This window comes from Sycon ciliatum, chromosome 11, assembly GCF_964019385.1.
Source record: "Sycon ciliatum chromosome 11, ocSycCili1.1, whole genome shotgun sequence".
Taxonomy (NCBI): domain Eukaryota; kingdom Metazoa; phylum Porifera; class Calcarea; order Leucosolenida; family Sycettidae; genus Sycon; species Sycon ciliatum.
Window position 1 is genome coordinate 16,388,063 of NC_088653.1, and position 18,699 is coordinate 16,406,761.

The 18,699-nt window shown below is 46.8% G+C and overlaps 1 protein-coding gene across 2 annotated transcripts in view; it reads right to left on the reverse strand.

Moving 5' to 3' along the window:
* The window catches only part of LOC135827417 (fibulin-1-like), a 56,374-nt gene that overhangs the window by 19,049 nt on the left and 18,626 nt on the right, over positions 1–18,699 (reverse strand). For both annotated transcript variants that reach the window (XM_065339905.1, XM_065339903.1), the window contains exons 6-9: positions 16,262–16,423; positions 13,987–14,115; positions 9,413–9,556; positions 6,834–6,962 (exon numbers count right to left, since the gene is read on the reverse strand). In XM_065339905.1, coding sequence (XP_065195977.1) covers positions 6,834–6,962; positions 9,413–9,556; positions 13,987–14,115; positions 16,262–16,423 — 564 coding nt within the window. The remainder of the gene's footprint in view (positions 1–6,833; positions 6,963–9,412; positions 9,557–13,986; positions 14,116–16,261; positions 16,424–18,699) is intronic.

Below are 18,699 nucleotides of genomic sequence, written 5' to 3' on the forward strand. Positions count from 1 at the left end.
ATGATGTGCAGCTACTAGTACCCCAGCATCATGTGAACTCCGTTGCTAGAGTCTCTCCCTCCTAAACTGTGCTTTTTGTCCTGAGAGAAACACAACTGAAAGAGTTCGAACAACTTGTACTTACTTAATATTTGTAACATGGAAATGGTGGAATGTCTCAGTACTCCTTGTCAGTTTTGTGCTAGATTGTGCACGTCTGACTGTTCAAAATCTGGTTTAGTCGGTGGACTCGATCGCATAATGTGTGCCCACAATTTCCATGTTACAATTTTTTCTTCCTTCTTCCTCACCGTCTGTGTCTTTAACGTACTTATTACTTGTTTTAATTTAGTTGTCAAACCCTTACTGGCTTCTGGAGGGGTACTGACTTTTGGCCACACGCTAACCTTTGCACCTGACTTAGGTGTAATGGAGACGTCTGTTGTCATGTAGATATGCGTGCTATGCGCTGGATATGCGTGTTGTAATTGTAACACCATGTTGTTATGGTAACAGCATGTTGTTATGGTAACCGTACTTCTCCATCACTGCGTCAGCTCAAACGGCACCGCTGGACTGCCTTTTTTTACACTCTTTTTATTGTAACAAGCAGGACCGCGGAAAACGACTACATCTTGACAAGACGACAGGCCAAAGACCAGCTCACACAGTTTCGCGCATGCGCACACCACCACCAACCAATGGCGCATGTGCACAGCGACCAAGACGACACAAACACGTGACACAACATCTAGCACATGCGAATCGTACCGGTACATATTTCGGGCGGTATGTTTATCGGGCCTATTAAACTTGACTCCAGCAGACTTAGTCAAAAGGATGAAGGGGGTGTTTATTTTGGGCAGGCATTCACGGACCTTTATGGTGTCCGCGTCAACTCCTTGCTAGAGTCTCCCACTCCTAAACTGTGCTGCTTCTTGCCAAGAGAGGAACACTATACTAGCTGCATTTCCGTTGCTACAGGATTGTATGGCTGAATCGGTCTGATATGCTGCAGAGAGCACAAGATATGTGTATCAATGGTGTTTTAAAGCCAGGCTTATTCCCGTAGAAGCCGATGCCAGGGCTAGGCTTCTATTCACACCAGGCTTCCATTCAAACCACGTATTCGTCTATGTGTGCGTCAACACTAAAACCAAGCTCAGCATGCATCTACAGAAGAACGCATCACCAGCCGAGTAGGACATGCCTCGCAAGTATTGGGTGTTTTCGGTCCCTTTTTTTCTTTTTCAAAAACACCACAGTATTCATTGCAATCGTTCTACAGGTACATTAAGCTTGCTGATATTCCTTGTTTTACTCATTGACTTGCTCACTCCCAAGTTTCCTATTCGCCGTGCTATTTCTCCTTCTCTGCTCACTTTGTATTCTCATATCCCCATCCTAACTCTACAGAATGGAGATCACCTCGATAGGCCTAAACGGCCTCTGGGGGAATCCTTTAAAAAAACATATATATACTCAATCTGCGGACAGCATGCTGTTTCGTTCTTTTTGAACTCATCAGCGCAGCACAGAGAAAATGAGGCCGAACCTGATAGCAATGGAAATAAAAATTTCCAATCAGGCCCGAACGTACCTTGCCAGAGTGCTCAAACTGACAAGTCAGTGAGCTCTGCACAATGCAAACAGCAAAGGCACTACCCCACGCAAGAGTGCTCAACTGCTACAAGAGCAGGAGCGAAATACTCATATATATATATATATATAGATTGAGTATTTCGCTCCTGCTCTTGTAGCAGTTGAGCACTCTTGCGTGGGGTAGTGCCTTTGCTGTTTGCGTTATGCAGAGCTCACTGACTTGTCAGTTTGAGCACTCTGGCAAGGTACGTTCGGGCCTGATTGGAAATTTTTATTTCCATTGCTATCAGGTTCGGCCTCATTTCCTCTGTGCTGCGCTGATGAGTTCACAAAGAACGAAACAGCATGCTGTCCGCAGATTGAGTATTTCGCTCCTGCTCTTGTAGCAGTTGAGCACTCTTGCGTGGGGTAGTGCCTTTGCTGTTTGCGTTATGCAGAGCTCACTGACTTGTCAGTTTGAGCACTCTGGCAAGGTACGTTCGGGCCTGATTGGAAATTTTTATTTCCATTGCTATCAGGTTCGGCCTCATTTCCTCTGTGCTGCGCTGATGAGTTCACAAAGAACGAAACAGCATGCTGTCCGCAGATTGAGTATTTCGCTCCTGCTCTTGTAGCAGTTGAGCACTCTTGCGTGGGGTAGTGCCTTTGCTGTTTGCGTTATGCAGAGCTCACTGACTTGTCAGTTTGAGCACTCTGGCAAGGTACGTTCGGGCCTGATTGGAAATTTTTATTTCCATTGCTATCAGGTTCGGCCTCATTTCCTCTGTGCTGCGCTGATGAGTTCACAAAGAACGAAACAGCATGCTGTCCGCAGATTGAGTATTTCGCTCCTGCTCTTGTAGCAGTTGAGCACTCTTGCGTGGGGTAGTGCCTTTGCTGTTTGCGTTATGCAGAGCTCACTGACTTGTCAGTTTGAGCACTCTGGCAAGGTACGTTCGGGCCTGATTGGAAATTTTTATTTCCATTGCTATCAGGTTCGGCCTCATTTCCTCTGTGCTGCGCTGATGAGTTCACAAAGAACGAAACAGCATGCTGTCCGCAGATTGAGTATTTCGCTCCTGCTCTTGTAGCAGTTGAGCACTCTTGCGTGGGGTAGTGCCTTTGCTGTTTGCGTTATGCAGAGCTCACTGACTTGTCAGTTTGAGCACTCTGGCAAGGTACATTCGGGCCTGATTGGAATTTTTATTTCCATTGCTATCAGGTTCGGCCTCATTTCCTCTGTGCTGCGCTGATGAGTTCACAAAGAACGAAACAGCATGCTGTCCGCAGATTGAGTATTTCGCTCCTGCTCTTGTAGCAGTTGAGCACTCTTGCGTGGGGTAGTGCCTTTGCTGTTTGCGTTATGCAGAGCTCACTGACTTGTCAGTTTGAGCACTCTGGCAAGGTACATTCGGGCCTGATTGGAAATTTTTATTTCCATTGCTATCAGGTTCGGCCTCATTTCCTCTGTGCTGCGCTGATGAGTTCACAAAGAACGAAACAGCATGCTGTCCGCAGATTGAGTATTTCGCTCCTGCTCTTGTAGCAGTTGAGCACTCTTGCGTGGGGTAGTGCCTTTGCTGTTTGCGTTATGCAGAGCTCACTGACTTGTCAGTTTGAGCACTCTGGCAAGGTACGTTCGGGCCTGATTGGAAATTTTTATTTCCATTGCTATCAGGTTCGGCCTCATTTCCTCTGTGCTGCGCTGATGAGTTCACAAAGAACGAAACAGCATGCTGTCCGCAGATTGAGTATTTCGCTCCTGCTCTTGTAGCAGTTGAGCACTCTTGCGTGGGGTAGTGCCTTTGCTGTTTGCGTTATGCAGAGCTCACTGACTTGTCAGTTTGAGCACTCTGGCAAGGTACGTTCGGGCCTGATTGGAAATTTTTATTTCCATTGCTATCAGGTTCGGCCTCATTTCCTCTGTGCTGCGCTGATGAGTTCACAAAGAACGAAACAGCATGCTGTCCGCAGATTGAGTATTTCGCTCCTGCTCTTGTAGCAGTTGAGCACTCTTGCGTGGGGTAGTGCCTTTGCTGTTTGCGTTATGCAGAGCTCACTGACTTGTCAGTTTGAGCACTCTGGCAAGGTACGTTCGGGCCTGATTGGAAATTTTTATTTCCATTGCTATCAGGTTCGGCCTCATTTCCTCTGTGCTGCGCTGATGAGTTCACAAAGAACGAAACAGCATGCTGTCCGCAGATTGAGTATTTCGCTCCTGCTCTTGTAGCAGTTGAGCACTCTTGCGTGGGGTAGTGCCTTTGCTGTTTGCGTTATGCAGAGCTCACTGACTTGTCAGTTTGAGCACTCTGGCAAGGTACGTTCGGGCCTGATTGGAAATTTTTATTTCCATTGCTATCAGGTTCGGCCTCATTTCCTCTGTGCTGCGCTGATGAGTTCACAAAGAACGAAACAGCATGCTGTCCGCAGATTGAGTATTTCGCTCCTGCTCTTGTAGCAGTTGAGCACTCTTGCGTGGGGTAGTGCCTTTGCTGTTTGCGTTATGCAGAGCTCACTGACTTGTCAGTTTGAGCACTCTGGCAAGGTACGTTCGGGCCTGATTGGAAATTTTTATTTCCATTGCTATCAGGTTCGGCCTCATTTCCTCTGTGCTGCGCTGATGAGTTCACAAAGAACGAAACAGCATGCTGTCCGCAGATTGAGTATATATATATATATATATATGAAGTTGATTGTTCCAACTAATATACAAATATATTATACAGTATACCGACATATCTGCAGTGCACTTCCCTGTCCGTAGCACAATGACCCTCAGAACTACAGATAGTGAAAACCAAAAAAAAATGGTTCTCACTATCGGGGACAAAATATTTATACAAAAGCCGGAGAAAGACCAAGGAACTACAAGTTACGCTATACTGTCCACTAACACCACCAGTTACTAAACAATCAGCTCATGCGATAACATTGCACGACACTGACCGATGGTACTGACATTCTCCTTCTAACTAGCTAGCAGCTCTAGCACATCTTGGATGCGCACTCCAACAGCCTTCCAACTTGGAAGGTTCTAAGTTATAGAAATAATGCAATGTTATAGCATGAGCTGATTGTTTAGTAACTGGCGGTGTTAGTGGAGAGTATAGCGTAACTTGTATCCTTGGCCTTTCTCTTTTGTATAAATTAAACCTTGGCTTTCCATCTGAAAAAATAATATTTAATATCCAAACAATTTTTTTCTCCGGCCGACCGAGTCAGCTTTTCCTGCGGGGGGGGGGGGGGGGGGGGGGTTGCGGACCTGAGGGAAACAAGCTTATTTCCGGCACGTAACAGGTACTAGGTAGCAATTTGTATAAGACAGTTTTAATAAATTTCGGTCAGAACACTATTTGGTGCAGTCATGTCCCCTGCTGGAGCGGTGTTCAGTGCACTGTTTGGTGCAGTCATGTCCCCTGCTGGAGCGGTGTTCAGTGCACTATTTGGTGCAGTCATGTCCCCTGCTGGAGCGGTGTTCAGTGCACTATTTGGTGCAGTCATGTCCCCTGCTGGAGCGGTGTTCAGTGCACTGTTTGGTGCAGTCATGTCCCCTGCTGGAGCGCTGTTCCATGCACTGTTTGGTGCAGTCATGTCCCCTGCTGGAGCGGTGTTCCGTGCACTGTTTGGTGCAGTCATGTCCCCTGCTGGAGCGGTGAATCAGATTTGTTCATCCACCACCAGTGGCCACATAGGCAACGTGTGCGTAACGCCACCATCCTGTGGGCATGCACATTTCCGGAAGCGTTCAAATTTCAAATTTCGGCCTTCCCGGGGCTAAAACCCATGTCGACCGCATCAAATGCTCGGCCTGTACTGCTGCCGCCTGCATGCACTGTCACACTGAACCTTGCAAAACAAAATTTCTGCAGCCACACATTCTCGGCCAAACCTGGCCACTCCGAAAATAGCCGAAAATAAATATGCGAGTGGATATTAATTTTTTATTTTGTTGACTTACTGTGCTGAGTCTGAGCAAGTGCAATCAAGGCGTGTTTGCTCCTTCTCAAAGTTTCATGCTCTCGCAATCACCAAGGCAACATGCCCTCCCTGCTAGCATTCGTGACGTCTCCTCCTGACCTGCTTTCAAACAAGAAATCTGCTCACTCGGCTGATTAACTCAATCTGCTCCTGCAGCGCTCACCCTCTCCCATACTTGTAAAGTTCAAAGTGATGTAAATCACTTTCCAACTGTTCAACCCACAGCATCTCACCTTCTCATAAATTTATCTCTTATTGGCGATGGTGCCATCGTGAGAATAAAAGATTTCAAACACGAGTCAACTTGAGGATGCCACTGGCCAGGCCGGTATACTCCTCTAAGTCAACAAATTAATATTCGGCGCGTGCGCCGGTGCCCTTCAAGGGGGAGGGAGGGGTGTCCGCCGGGGGAAATTTCAAAAAAATGAAGCAAAATCCTGCATTTTGCCTCGGAGCGAAAAAAGGGGGGGGGGTTCCGGGCACCCTGGAAACAATACGGGGCACGCGCGTGATATTTATTTTCGGCTATTTCGGCCTGGGCTTTTCGTGGCCGAGAATTTGTTGCGGCCGGAATTTTGTTCTGCGAGGTTCAGTGTGACAGTGTATACAGGCGGCAGCAGTACAGGCCGAAAATTTGATGCGGCCGAAATCCCAGGGAAGCTGAAAATTGAATGGGCCAAAAATTTGTATACACCCAGTATATGCCAGGGGAGGGCGGGTCTTTGTAGCGTTGTGTGACCACCGGCATATCATAGTACCCCGGTTCATAATGGGCCCAGTGCATCGTGCACACACACACACATGCATGGACGTACATGCACACACATGCATGCACCCCCCCCCCCCCCCACCCCCTCCCCCCCCCCCCCCTACACACACACATACATCAAGAGTACATAACCACCCAGAGTGTGCAACACCTGATCCAGCTCTGCATAGGGTCTTGGTCGAGCGGAATCGAATCTTTGCGTCATAATACCGTACACATCTGACGGGAACCCGGGGAGTCGCAGGTACTCTCGGATCAAGAACAATGGTGCCCTGCCTCGAGACCGGCCTTGCGCTGGTGTGGAGTGTACGCATGACATCAGAAGATCCGATTCCGCTCGACCAAGACCCTGGGCAGAGCTGGATCGGAGTTGCACACTCTGGGCGGTTATGTACTCTTAATACATGCACACACACATGCACGCACATGCACACACACGTACACACACACGTACACACGCTCACATTCGCCCCAGGAAAGGCTTTATTTCAAGTTATTTTCAACCATCCCGATTCTACAAACTAACCAAAGCATTGACCTCCAGTAGGGCTAAAGTCATACCCAACAGAGCATCTGCAAGAGAATGAGCCGAAGTTGTTTCTGCACTCCAAATTACTGGGACAGCCATGAGTAGCACCAAGACATTCGTCATCATCTGACAACACACCAAAGAACAGACAGTCCCAGGTGACGTGTACTGAACAGCCCCTATACACATTTACGTCGGGTACGAAATCCCGTTGAATCTCTTAGACCCGGCTGGGTGCCGAATGTGCAGGACGCTATTGCATTATCAGTGGTTTCGAGTACGAAACGTTCCCTTCAGGCATTTCACGCAACCATTAATTTTTTTCGAACGAAGATTTAGCTAGCCATTAGTTCTATCCAAACTGACGAAGCTGGAAAAAGCGACTGTCTGCCACTAGGTATTGGGCTGAATTGGTCAAATCGCCCCCTCCTTTGCATTGTCTTCTGCCATTGCACGGTGAAATAAAATAAAAAATAAAATAAATCAGGCACAGTAGGTTGGTCAAAGACCATGATTGAGATACAAGAGGTACCTGGTTCAAGTCCTGCCTGGGAGCGGTTTTTCCAGCCGTGCTGCTACCCACAGTCAACTGGGAACGTGTGGCCAGGCGGTGTGCACGGATGCGGCTAGTGGGGTTTCTCGGCACTTGTGCCAGTGGTTGTGAGACTTATCCACTCACCCCTACCGTTAGGCACTGCATCTGCCGCTTGGGTTAACCGGGTGCTAGCGGCCGTCGTGAGTTCCCTTCGGGAACGGACACGATAAATTACTTTTTTAATTTTGTTAATTGGTCATATGTGCATGTTAGAACACGCACTGAATACCCAAACGTGCATGCACACACCAACCGCATTTACCCGATTGCAAGTCGCCCTTCTTACACAAAGCTTCATGGGCAAAGAAGGGGTTTTCAATATTATTAAACAAACTTGCGACTTACAATCGAGTATATGAAAACCTACTTACGGGAATATTATATATATTTTTTAAACACAGTGGGGCTAAACCTGAAAATGGGTGCGACGAATAACCAAATACGACCCACCTGCCGCCTGCACCCTGGTACCTGCACACCTACCAAATATGCAGGTTTGCCCGGGACAGTCCCGATATCGAGGGTGGTAGTAGGCACCCAAAAGTGCAGTAGTCGCATGCATCACAGCTATGTTTGTACACCTGTTCATACCCAGGTATGTCATTGTGCCGATCTCAGGTTTTCAAAGGTTGGCAGGCATGCATCTGGTGCCGTCAAGCGAGACTGCAACCAAGGATTGGCGGACAACGGCCGACGTGCTGATCACTTGCAACATTGTGACCTGTGGAATTTTTTCAACGGCTCGCACCGCACACGCCCCGTGGAATTCATGGACAGGGAGAACTTTGTTTCGGTGTTGCCATGCCCCTGTCAAACATATCGGCCTAAAGCTGCCTCATGCACACACACGCATACACACACACGCACACACATGCACACACACACACACACACACACACACACACACACACACACACACACACACACACACACACACACACACACACACACACACACACACACACACACACATGCGTGCATGCATGCACACCCGCACATGCACACACACACACACACACACACACACACACACACACACACACACACACACGCACGCACGCACGCACGCACGCATGCACGCACACACACACACACACACACACACACACACACAGACGCACGCGCACACAGACGCACGCGCACACACGAACACGAACACATGCACATGCACACGCACAGACACACACACACACACACACACACACACACACACACACACACACACCTGCCCTGCTTCACACTGATGGTGGCCCCGGCACGGCAACTTGGTGACCATTTCACCAGCTCATTTATCAAGTACAGCAGATTACATTGAGCTGTACGGTGATCTCATCGTTTATTAGTTATGGAGGAAAACAGATGAACATCTATGTAATAATAGTATTCCCGTAGCTATGCAGAAGACGTTACTTCAGTAACGTCTGGCGCTAGCCAGGGTCCACACAGCTTTAATTTGGTATTTGTTTGTTTGTGTGTTTGTTTGTTTGTTTGTGTCACGCCTGGCGCTATCCCGTATCTGACGGCAAAAATAGAATTTGTAACATCCCTATGCTTTTTTTTTTGTCTAGGTCATCAAGGCAAAAAAGCATAGCGTAGGGCCCTGAGCTTCCAAGCTCTCTCGTTACTCGTTCAAACAAAAAGGAACTCAGTAGGGGATGGTGGAAGATCAAGGCGTACTAGTATGTGGTGAAGATACGGCGCATTTGAGTTGAGTGACCCTGGCGTGCAAATGGCTGCAATCGACTCTGCAAGTACAGCGCGGCCCAGAGAAATCCTGCCACCAGCGTCGCTCAAGCTTGCGCCTTGCACCGTTCCCCAGCCCAGCGCCTCTCCATGTGCAGGGCTGCGCAACGTCCGGGGCGTACCTGAGTGACGCTGTGACTTGAGTGACGCGGCTGCATTTCACTGAGCAAACACTGTATGAAGAAAAAACAAACATCGCAAGGGCTTGTTATATAGCAAAGCCCAGACATACCCTTACCTACGCAGCCAACTTTTGTATGTGCCCTATATCCAGTTGGACAGGCCGTAGAGTCGCTGTTGTTTTTAACGCAATGGGCTGTTGTACGGTCGCTGTGCAAGCATTTATGGCCTTCTGGACATCTATCTTGACAAACCCTAGGATCTGCAGGAAGAAACAGAGACGTACAGAAACAGATATGGGTCCGACTTCTAGCCTTATCACACGACAGTACGTGCTCGCGGTTGCACGATGCCATGGTTCTACGATACGCGGCATGACACTCCACACGACGACTAGCTCAGCAGACACAGCGCATGCAGCATAATACACGATTGTGACAAGCCAGTTCATGAATTGCCGACACCGCGCATACAAGCCGCAGTTCACGAAACGCCAAACCGAAATCGAAAACGCACAGCTAGGGGGTCAGGGTGTTGCCTGCTACGATCTCGCGGGCTACGGGCCTACGACTCAAGATTTCAAATAAATCGATGATCACCCTGGTGATCCAGTCGTGAGGCAGAGAATCCGTGATATTCTCCTAGCGTGTGAAAAGCCTATCAAATTGGCTTCCAGTGTTAAAGTTTACAGTTGCAACATGTAGGCTTCGTCAACTTTAACTCGGATACTGAGCCATAACTAAAAAAACAGAAGGTTGAACTCGGATGGTGAGCCAAATAAGTTACGGTGAAAAGGGAGAAGGACAAAATGTTACGAGTTATGACTAACTGTAAACCAACGTAACCAGATCGTATACAGTCAGCGCAGGGGCGTAGCACCCGCTACGACTGGTACTGTCGTACTGGGTACTGTACTCGACTCGACTGCACACTGCGCCAGAAGTGTGCAGAAGTTCCCAGAACGCAGGATTTTGTGTCTTTTTCACAAAATTTTCCCGGGGGAGGTCCTCTGGACCCCCCTCCAACACGGCCTTCGGCCGCACCGACCTTCGGCCGCACCGACCTTCGGTCGTACCACTTCCAAAACCCCTCCTACGCACCTGCAGCGAGTGCGACAAAATGGCACAAAACTGACTAGGAGTACTGAGACATTCAGCGACCTGCCCTTTAGCTCCAACACTTCTCCAAGGTGCAAACCAACAACCTTCCAACTTGGAAAGCTCAGGTTCAGAAAGGTCCAAGAGGGGAAGGAAAGCGCAACGAAGAAGAGCACGAGCTATGCCCACGGCAACAAAGAATGCTGAAAGTTACTGGATGATGACAAAACTAGTAAGACTATTGCACATACTGGACTTACTACAACTCGACGACGCAAAGCAACAGACCACCCAACTTGGGAGGCTCAAGTTTGTGTGATCAACATAGAAAGGGGAAGCTAAGCGAAGACGAGTTGTGACAAACCGAACCGTCAACATCCTACTGAACTTCACTATCATGTACATGTCTGATGGACTAGTTATGTACAATAACATGTAGTTCCACACAATGTAAGTTTTGCCGTATAGGTCCTGACGGCATGAACGTGAGCCTTCCAAGTTGGAAGGTTGTTGGTTTGCGCCTTGGAGAAGTGTTGGAGCTAGGTGTCAGGTCGCCGACTGTCTCAGTACTCCTTGTCAGTTTTGTGCCATTTTGTCGCACTCGCTGACTGTATAAGATCTGGTTACAGTGGTGGATAGTTAGCCATAACTCATAACATTTTGTCCTTCTCCTTTTTCACCATAAAAATTGAAGGAGTCAACTTTGCGAATAACAAAACTCGGCGGGGTATCAGAAAAGTTTCCTAATACGTGAAGTGTCCATACCGTATTTTTCCTAATAAGAGCCCGGGATTCTTATTTTTTCAGTGACAGCTCTCCCCCGCGCTACTATTAGAGACTGTGCTTTTATTCGGGACTGTGCTTTTGTGTGCACGGGAAATAAATTGAAAAATCAGCCTTTTGGAGCCATCTACCGAAACATGTACATGAATATGATCAGGGAATAATTTAACCGGTATCGCATCGCAGCTTGCCGCTCAATTCTTCTGAGGTGCGAAGTAACTTCAGAAATATGTTGCAGAAAACTGCGATGCACGTTGATATTCCACTTTACCCCATGATGCACAGTGTACATGCCAGGTGTGTCTCTTAGGAATGAAAATTAATAGATGCACAAAGCTTCAAGTGTTGAGCTATGCATTCTGGCACTCGTTTAGGTTTGCAACTTTTAAGTTGCAAACCTAAAATTGTTACAGTGTACTTGTGGTCTGAGCTTGCGCTCTGATTAGCTCTGGAGAAAGACAATGTTGTCAAGTGTTGAAGAAAATTGCTACGCAACATTTTCGAATTGCTATTCAAATTCGACTCTGTGTAGCAAAGTTGCTATGCAAAACATTGAAAGTGAATTATTCCCTGAAATCATATCGCTATTCGCGATTTGTCGTTACTCAGATAGTCATCCAAGTCGAATGCATACAGATAGATGGGACTTTGCTCTGGGCATGGAAATTCTGTCGTTATTCGCGAGCACGTCGTGTGCTTCGGATGGCAGTCGTGAGTCAGTCAAGTGTCAAGTTCGGCAAGAAGCGTGTGTTCCTAGTTGGAGCAACCAACTTCATGACTAGTCGCGAATAGTCGCTATATCCGCAGTCGTTATTAGCAAAATTGACTGTATTTTAATTAGGAGCAAAAACTAGTCGTTTAGGGGGAGGGGCGAGCACTTGTTCGTTTCTCCAAAAATATCGATGCACAGTCTGTATGTGAGAGCACGTCCAGGAAAAAACTCAAAAATATCGATACCATAATAATCTGTATGTGTTCACTTTTCAAGGAGGGGGAGGGGGAGGGAAGGGGGGGGGAGGGGGAGGGGAGGGATTGAAGAGAAAGGACAAGTTTTCGTTTCTAAAATAAATATCGGTATTTACGGATGGCCCCTAAAAAGACCGTTTTATAGTTTGAAGCTAGGAAGTGAAGTCTTGCAAATGTGTAGTGGCTGCGTTGGATTTTGCGGACAAGTAGAAATAATCTGAAACTGCTCAAGTGTTGTTTTGTTTGTTGTCTCGGTTTTTGTTGTTGTTTTTTTATTACAAAATACACAACTCACCAGCAAGCACATGGGACCATCATGGGGTGAGATGGTGCTGGTGGGGCTTGCCATGCTCAACCGACCAGAGGTCTCGGCATCTTCACATGGTTGTTTAACACTGATTGGTAGTCCCTGCCCATCCAAATGTTGCTGTTTTCGGTTTGCCTCTTCTCACCGTCAGTGTTAGAAAATAAGAAAACCGTGTCTTGGTTTGGAGCTCAGTACTCAGTACTCAGAGCTATTGTGATTGGTGACAAGCAGTCGCCCGTGAGTCGGCGAGTGAATTTTTGCGAACAAAATCGGTCAATGGGACGTATACAAGCATCACAATGATGTAATTCCTTCGTGCAGGGTGGGCCAAGAACGATTTCAGTAAACGAAAAATGGTGTACAATGCGAACACAGCATCACTGTGATTTGCAACATGACCTAGAACAGGATTCACCAGAACAGTACGTTTGGTTGGGACTGCACTTGTTCCGGGTCGGCCAGGACATGTTCTGCTTGCTGTGGTCTCGAGGCCGGAGCAGACCGAGCAGTTTCACTTTTTCACAGTGAAACCTGGCGGGAACATTGACTTAGGTCCCAAATGATCACATGCATAATTATGCTTTTGGGTCGAACTCGTTGTACCGTACAAAGTGACCATGGCGACCCATACACATTTTGAAGAATGCACCAAGTTTGGGACATTTTTTTCACAAAAGTGTGCTCTATTTCTGGAGTACAGTTTGGTTGGCATGAGGCTGCTCCACGCGCACCAGATGTCCGATCCTGTTCTAGATCGTACCAACCAAACACATCCTGGATAGTTTACCCCCAAATTGCATTAACGTTACTTCACATAAAAGCCCATGACGTCTTAGTTCTTTATTCTGGTATTGTGTGTATTGTAGGGGTGAAACGAAGGTGTCAAAGGTTCGAAGAACCTTCGTTTTAATTTGAAACAAACCTTCGTTTTCAATTCAAAAGAAGGTCAACACACGATTTCTGCACACACAAGCACATACATGCACTGATCTTCCTTGTATACAGGAGGAACTGTACTGTAGTTTGTACAGTCGACTAGTTTTGTGTTCACTTGGCTCCCGGTAGGTGCCACTGCAAGTCCATAGTAGGCCACGGACTGCGCTTGAGCGTGGCCATTCGCGGCCTAGGTGTGCAGAAGTAGTCTTGGGCAGTTTAGGGTGCAAACTGCGCACTGCAAAAGCTATGGGCGTGTGACTGCACATCAAATATGTGCACAGTCATGTACTTTGTAGGGCACATGCACAAAGCGTGCTTCAAGAGGAACTGTGAACTGGTAAAAGAATCATTCGACACCTTCGTTCGTTTCCATGAAGAAGGTTCGTTTGGCAAATTGAGACCTTCGTTTCACCCCTAGTGTATTGCTTTGTGCATCAGTTCCGCTAAGATCACATGGTAGTGACGGGTGGAAGACGTGGTGCAGCGGAGTGCGGCCGAAAGCTCGGTCGCAATATTTAAATCTTCAGGGCATGAACATAATTAGCTGACCGCCGGAGGACAACAAGGAGGCTTCGAGCCGGAATCACCCTTGTAAGGACTTACCCACGCATCTTTTCAGGATTTCGTCAAAAGGTTTGCCCGGTGAGCATCGGCAATTGTAAGATCCGATTGTGTTCACACACTGTTCGGTTTCCGAATAACAATGATGCGAAGTAGTACATTCATCCGCGTCTGTGAAAACACATAACCACCGTGTGTGTGTGTATATGTCAGTACCAATACACATAACGGAGCATTCAATCTCACCACCGCCTCTCCTCTCCTCCCAGAAGAGTATACCCCCTCCTTCCTCCAGGAGAGCATACCCTGCCCCTCCTTCCCCAGAAGAGTATCCCCCCCCCGCTCCTTCCCCCAGACGAGTATAGCAGGACATCTTCGGACAGGATAATTTTTCGGACAAAGCCAAATTTCGACCTTTCGCACGGATTTTATTTTCGTACAGTGCTACATTCTAAATACACGTGTTCGCAAGGAGTATGCATGTATAGTGTACATTATTTTCACATGAACAAATTTTAGTACGGAATTAGTTTTAGCACAAAAATTGTACGAAAATAAATTGTGATGGACTAGTTGACTACAAAACAAGTTGTTTCACACGACGTACGTTTCGCCGTATGGTTCGTGACGGCTCATCAGGTGTGCAATTTGAAACTCGGGTATTGAGCCAATAATAAAAGTAGAAAGGAAAAGGACATATGAAAACGAGTTAAGAGTACCTCTCCACCACTGTAACTAGATACTATATACAGTCAGAAAGTGCAACAACTAGGCAGGTAGTAGGTAGTCAACTAGTCCATCACAATGTCATGCATGAGGAGTACTGTAGGAGTTTAGATTTCGGCTTGTACAATTCGTTCTCGCAAAGCTTCCCCCTTCCTTATCTTTGATATTTTTGACCCACCCAAGTTGAGTGGTGTGCTGCTTTGCTGCTTCGAATTGTAGTTAGACCGCTTTGTCAAATCGCCTACTGGTCTCGTCATCGTCCAGTGACAATCGACATTCTTTGTTCCGTTGGGACTGTAGCTTGTGCTCGTTTTCGTTGCGCTTGCCTTCCCCTCTTTGGTCTTTCCATAACCTTGAACCTTCCAAGTTGGAAGGCTGTCGGTTAGCGCTACGAAGATGTGTTGAAGCTAGGTGTCAGGACGTCGAATGTCTCAGTACTCTGTCAGTTTTGTGCCTAGTTGTTGCACTTTCTGACTGTATATAGTATCTAGTTACAGTGGTGGAGAGTTACTCTTAACTCGTTTTCATTATGTCCTTTTCCTTTCTACTATTATTATTATTATTATTTAATAAGGATGGCGTAACTTCTCTGTAGCCTTGTAGCGATATTGTGGGTAGGTTCTGTTTTTGTTTCTGAATATGTGACATTATCTTCAATGTTAGTCTCAATTCTTAGCACTAGTTATGATGTTCCTGGTATATTGCCACGTTATTGTTATTACCTTTTTTTCTGTAGTTATATTGTTGTTTTGTTCACAGGAGTCACATATCCCTGAAGATGCCCTCTTGGGCGAAAATTTGGAAAGGAGTTTGAAGTTTGGTTTTGAGAGATTTGGAGAGACTTTAATTTTTTTTTTGTAGCCAAGGACTTTGTGCGGCCGTGGGCGGTGAAAGAAAATTAGAAATTATTATTATTATTATTACTATCTATAATTGAGGGGGGACGTAGCCTATCCAGGGGTTCTCCACTTGCGCGATGTTGAATGGGTAGCATAACAGGAGTGGGCGGGGGGGGGGGGGGGGGGGGGTATGCAGTTGGAACGTGATTTGCGACACTTTGAATTTTTGCAAGTATGGTAGAGGGTGAGCGCTGCAGGAGCAGATTGAGTTAATCAGCAGTGAGCAGCCATTTCACCGCTGCATGGGTGTGCCATTCAGCCACTGGACAAAATGCCAAAAGTAATGGCCAGCCCCACAACTTTGTGGTCCTGGCAACTGGGCTTTTGCACTTGTGTAATTGAGACCACGACAACTACAATCGCAGTGACTGTCTTGATATTTGCAGTTTGGAACTGCAGGCGAGTAGCATTGCCGTTGGAGGTGGTCCGGCCAGAGGGGTTCCGGGGGGGGGGGGGGTTATCCCGCGGGGAAATTTTGAAATTAGGGTGCAAAATCCTGCATTGTGGGCATTTTTCGCATCGTGTTAAAAAAAGTGGTCCGGCTTTGGCCGGACCGGCCAGACCGGCTGCTACGCCCCTGAACTGGCCGGACAATACTACACATAAGTTATGCCTGCAGGCGGACATTCGCTGCGGACATTGCGCCACATTAATAATGAAAGTGTTGCAGCAAGCTGCGAGTTGGTCATTACCTGCGCAGAACATATTCGACCCATATTGGGTACGTTGGTACCCCGAAGAACAGGAAGGATTAGTGCTACTTGAAACGCATGTATACCCGCTCTTGAAGGGGTTGGACTCGCACGTGGCGGGGCAACGATTGCCGCGGGCAGAGGTAAAACACTCATCCTGCACTGTACAAAGCAACAGAGAAATGCAGCAACAAACGAGAAGACTATGTATACCCGGCAGGCGTGCATTTACCATCACATGAATCAATCGTGAACGCAGCCGCAGTGGAGCAATCAACTTCACTAATACCGTATTTCCCCGTAAGTTAGTTCTCCCCAATGACTTAGTACCCCCCTATAAAAAATAGGGTTTATCGGGTGTTAGCGGCCGTCGTGAGTTCCCTTCGGGAACGGATACGATAATTTACTTTTTTTATTTTTTATAAAAAATACACTTTCCCCTGCCGAGGTTATCACCCCGAAAGACAGTTCCCCCCGAAAGATAGTAAGTTCGTACCCGTCCTACATGTACAGACACCGTACAGTACATACATCATATGCACGGACACTAGAGTTGCGCAGGCTTCCCACTGCGTGTCATTTACCCCCGATAAAAAATCACTCCCCGAAAGATAGTACCACCCCCGAAAGTTAGTACTCATGTGGCTGCTAAGTTCGAAAGTTAGTACGTACTAACTTACGGGGAAATACGGTATCTAGTTATGGCAAGCTACGCATTAATTACAGTGCTGCTCTGCGAGTTTTCGCTTCTGCGAGTTTTCGCTTCTGCAAATGCTGGAGTGAGAATGACCATGCTGTAGTCACCTGTCTCGCCGAAATCAAACATTCCCTCTTCCGTCACTTTCGCTGACACACACACTACACTGATGACATTCCAACAGCTTTTTAATGTTCTACTCAGGCTCAACTGGTAAAAAAAAAGAGTAAATTATCGTGTCCTTTCCCGAAGGGAACTCACGACGGCCGCTAACACCCGATAAACCCTAGCGGTAGATGCAGCGCCTAACGGAGCTCAACTGGTGAGGGGTGAATTCCCCGAAACACTGTGTATTGTTGAGCAGGGAGTGGACTGGTGCTTTCTCGCAGGTTTGCCGAGTGAACGGTTCGATGGGCTTTCCAGGTGCTCTGGATGGCAGTCGTGGGTCAGTCGAGTGAAAATTCAAGTCGGCAGGAATAGCGAGAGCTCCCCTGTAGGGAGCAACACACAATTCTTTTAATTTTTTTTAATTTTCTCTGTTTCCTTTTTGTCCTCTTGTAGTCTTGGACGCACACATGATATTTCTGTGCCGAGTAGGAGATCCACTCGACAGGCCTGAGCCTCTGGGCAATCCCCCTCCCTCCATATTGGCCTATATTCTCTGGCCACGGGAAGGTGAAATAAATAAATAAATAAATCCTTTTTAATAAATGCAATGAATAAAATCTAATAAATGCAATGAATACAACTACATGCTCACTCATATCACAACTAGGGCTGAAACGAATGCGCAATGAAGCGAACGAATATTCTTTTTTCCGATTACGTGTGAAACGAAGAATATTCCGAATGTTCTAAACCATACAATATCCATGGATAACTAGCTGTATCCATGGTAACCAGAGACCATCAACTGGTGTGTACCCCAATTACAGGAGAGATATTTGGAAAGGGCAATGTTATCATTTGTCTTGCTGATGACAACACATAAAAGGTGGCAATCTTACCCAATTTCTGCACCAAAATAAGCCTGTTCGATATCAAAAAGGCGAGTTTCTGTACACTTACGGACATTCTTACTCTACTCTACAGTTGTTGTTGTTGTTGTAGAAGTTTATTTAACGTCGCACCACAAACAGGCGATTTCGCCTCCTTTGATACATGTGGACGACAGAAGGAATGAGAGAGAGGCAGTCCATTTCAAAACTATAGACGCGTAGGGTTTTTGAAATATTTCAAATTTGGCTGGAACTTTTTGAGAATAGTTTTCGGAATATTGCTCAGGATCGCTCCACAATTACTCTCATATAGTTTCTAAACGGGGCGGAGCTTAATGGGCCCCACCACCACACTCCATCATTCATCCCAGTGTCTGGAGATATGTGGATTTTGTAGAGAGAAAAAAAACAAAAACGATTGGATAACAGACGCCCAATTTGGAACAATTTATGAACAAAGTCATCACAGATTTTATGTGGTATAGATGCTGGCATAACGGTTTTTGCCTAGGTACACGTCTATAGTTTTGAAATGGACTGTAGTCCGTGTTGGTCAGTTGTGCAGTCCGTGTCTGCAAGACTTAGGGCGCGTTTGATTGGTCGGATCCGGAACAGGATCGTTCAGAACAGGGGCGTTTGATTGGTCTGCACTGCTTTTGGAGTATTTGGAGCATGTTTTTTACCTAGGTACGCGTCTATAGTTTTGAAGTGGACTGTAAAGAAGAATATTCTTTTTCCGATCT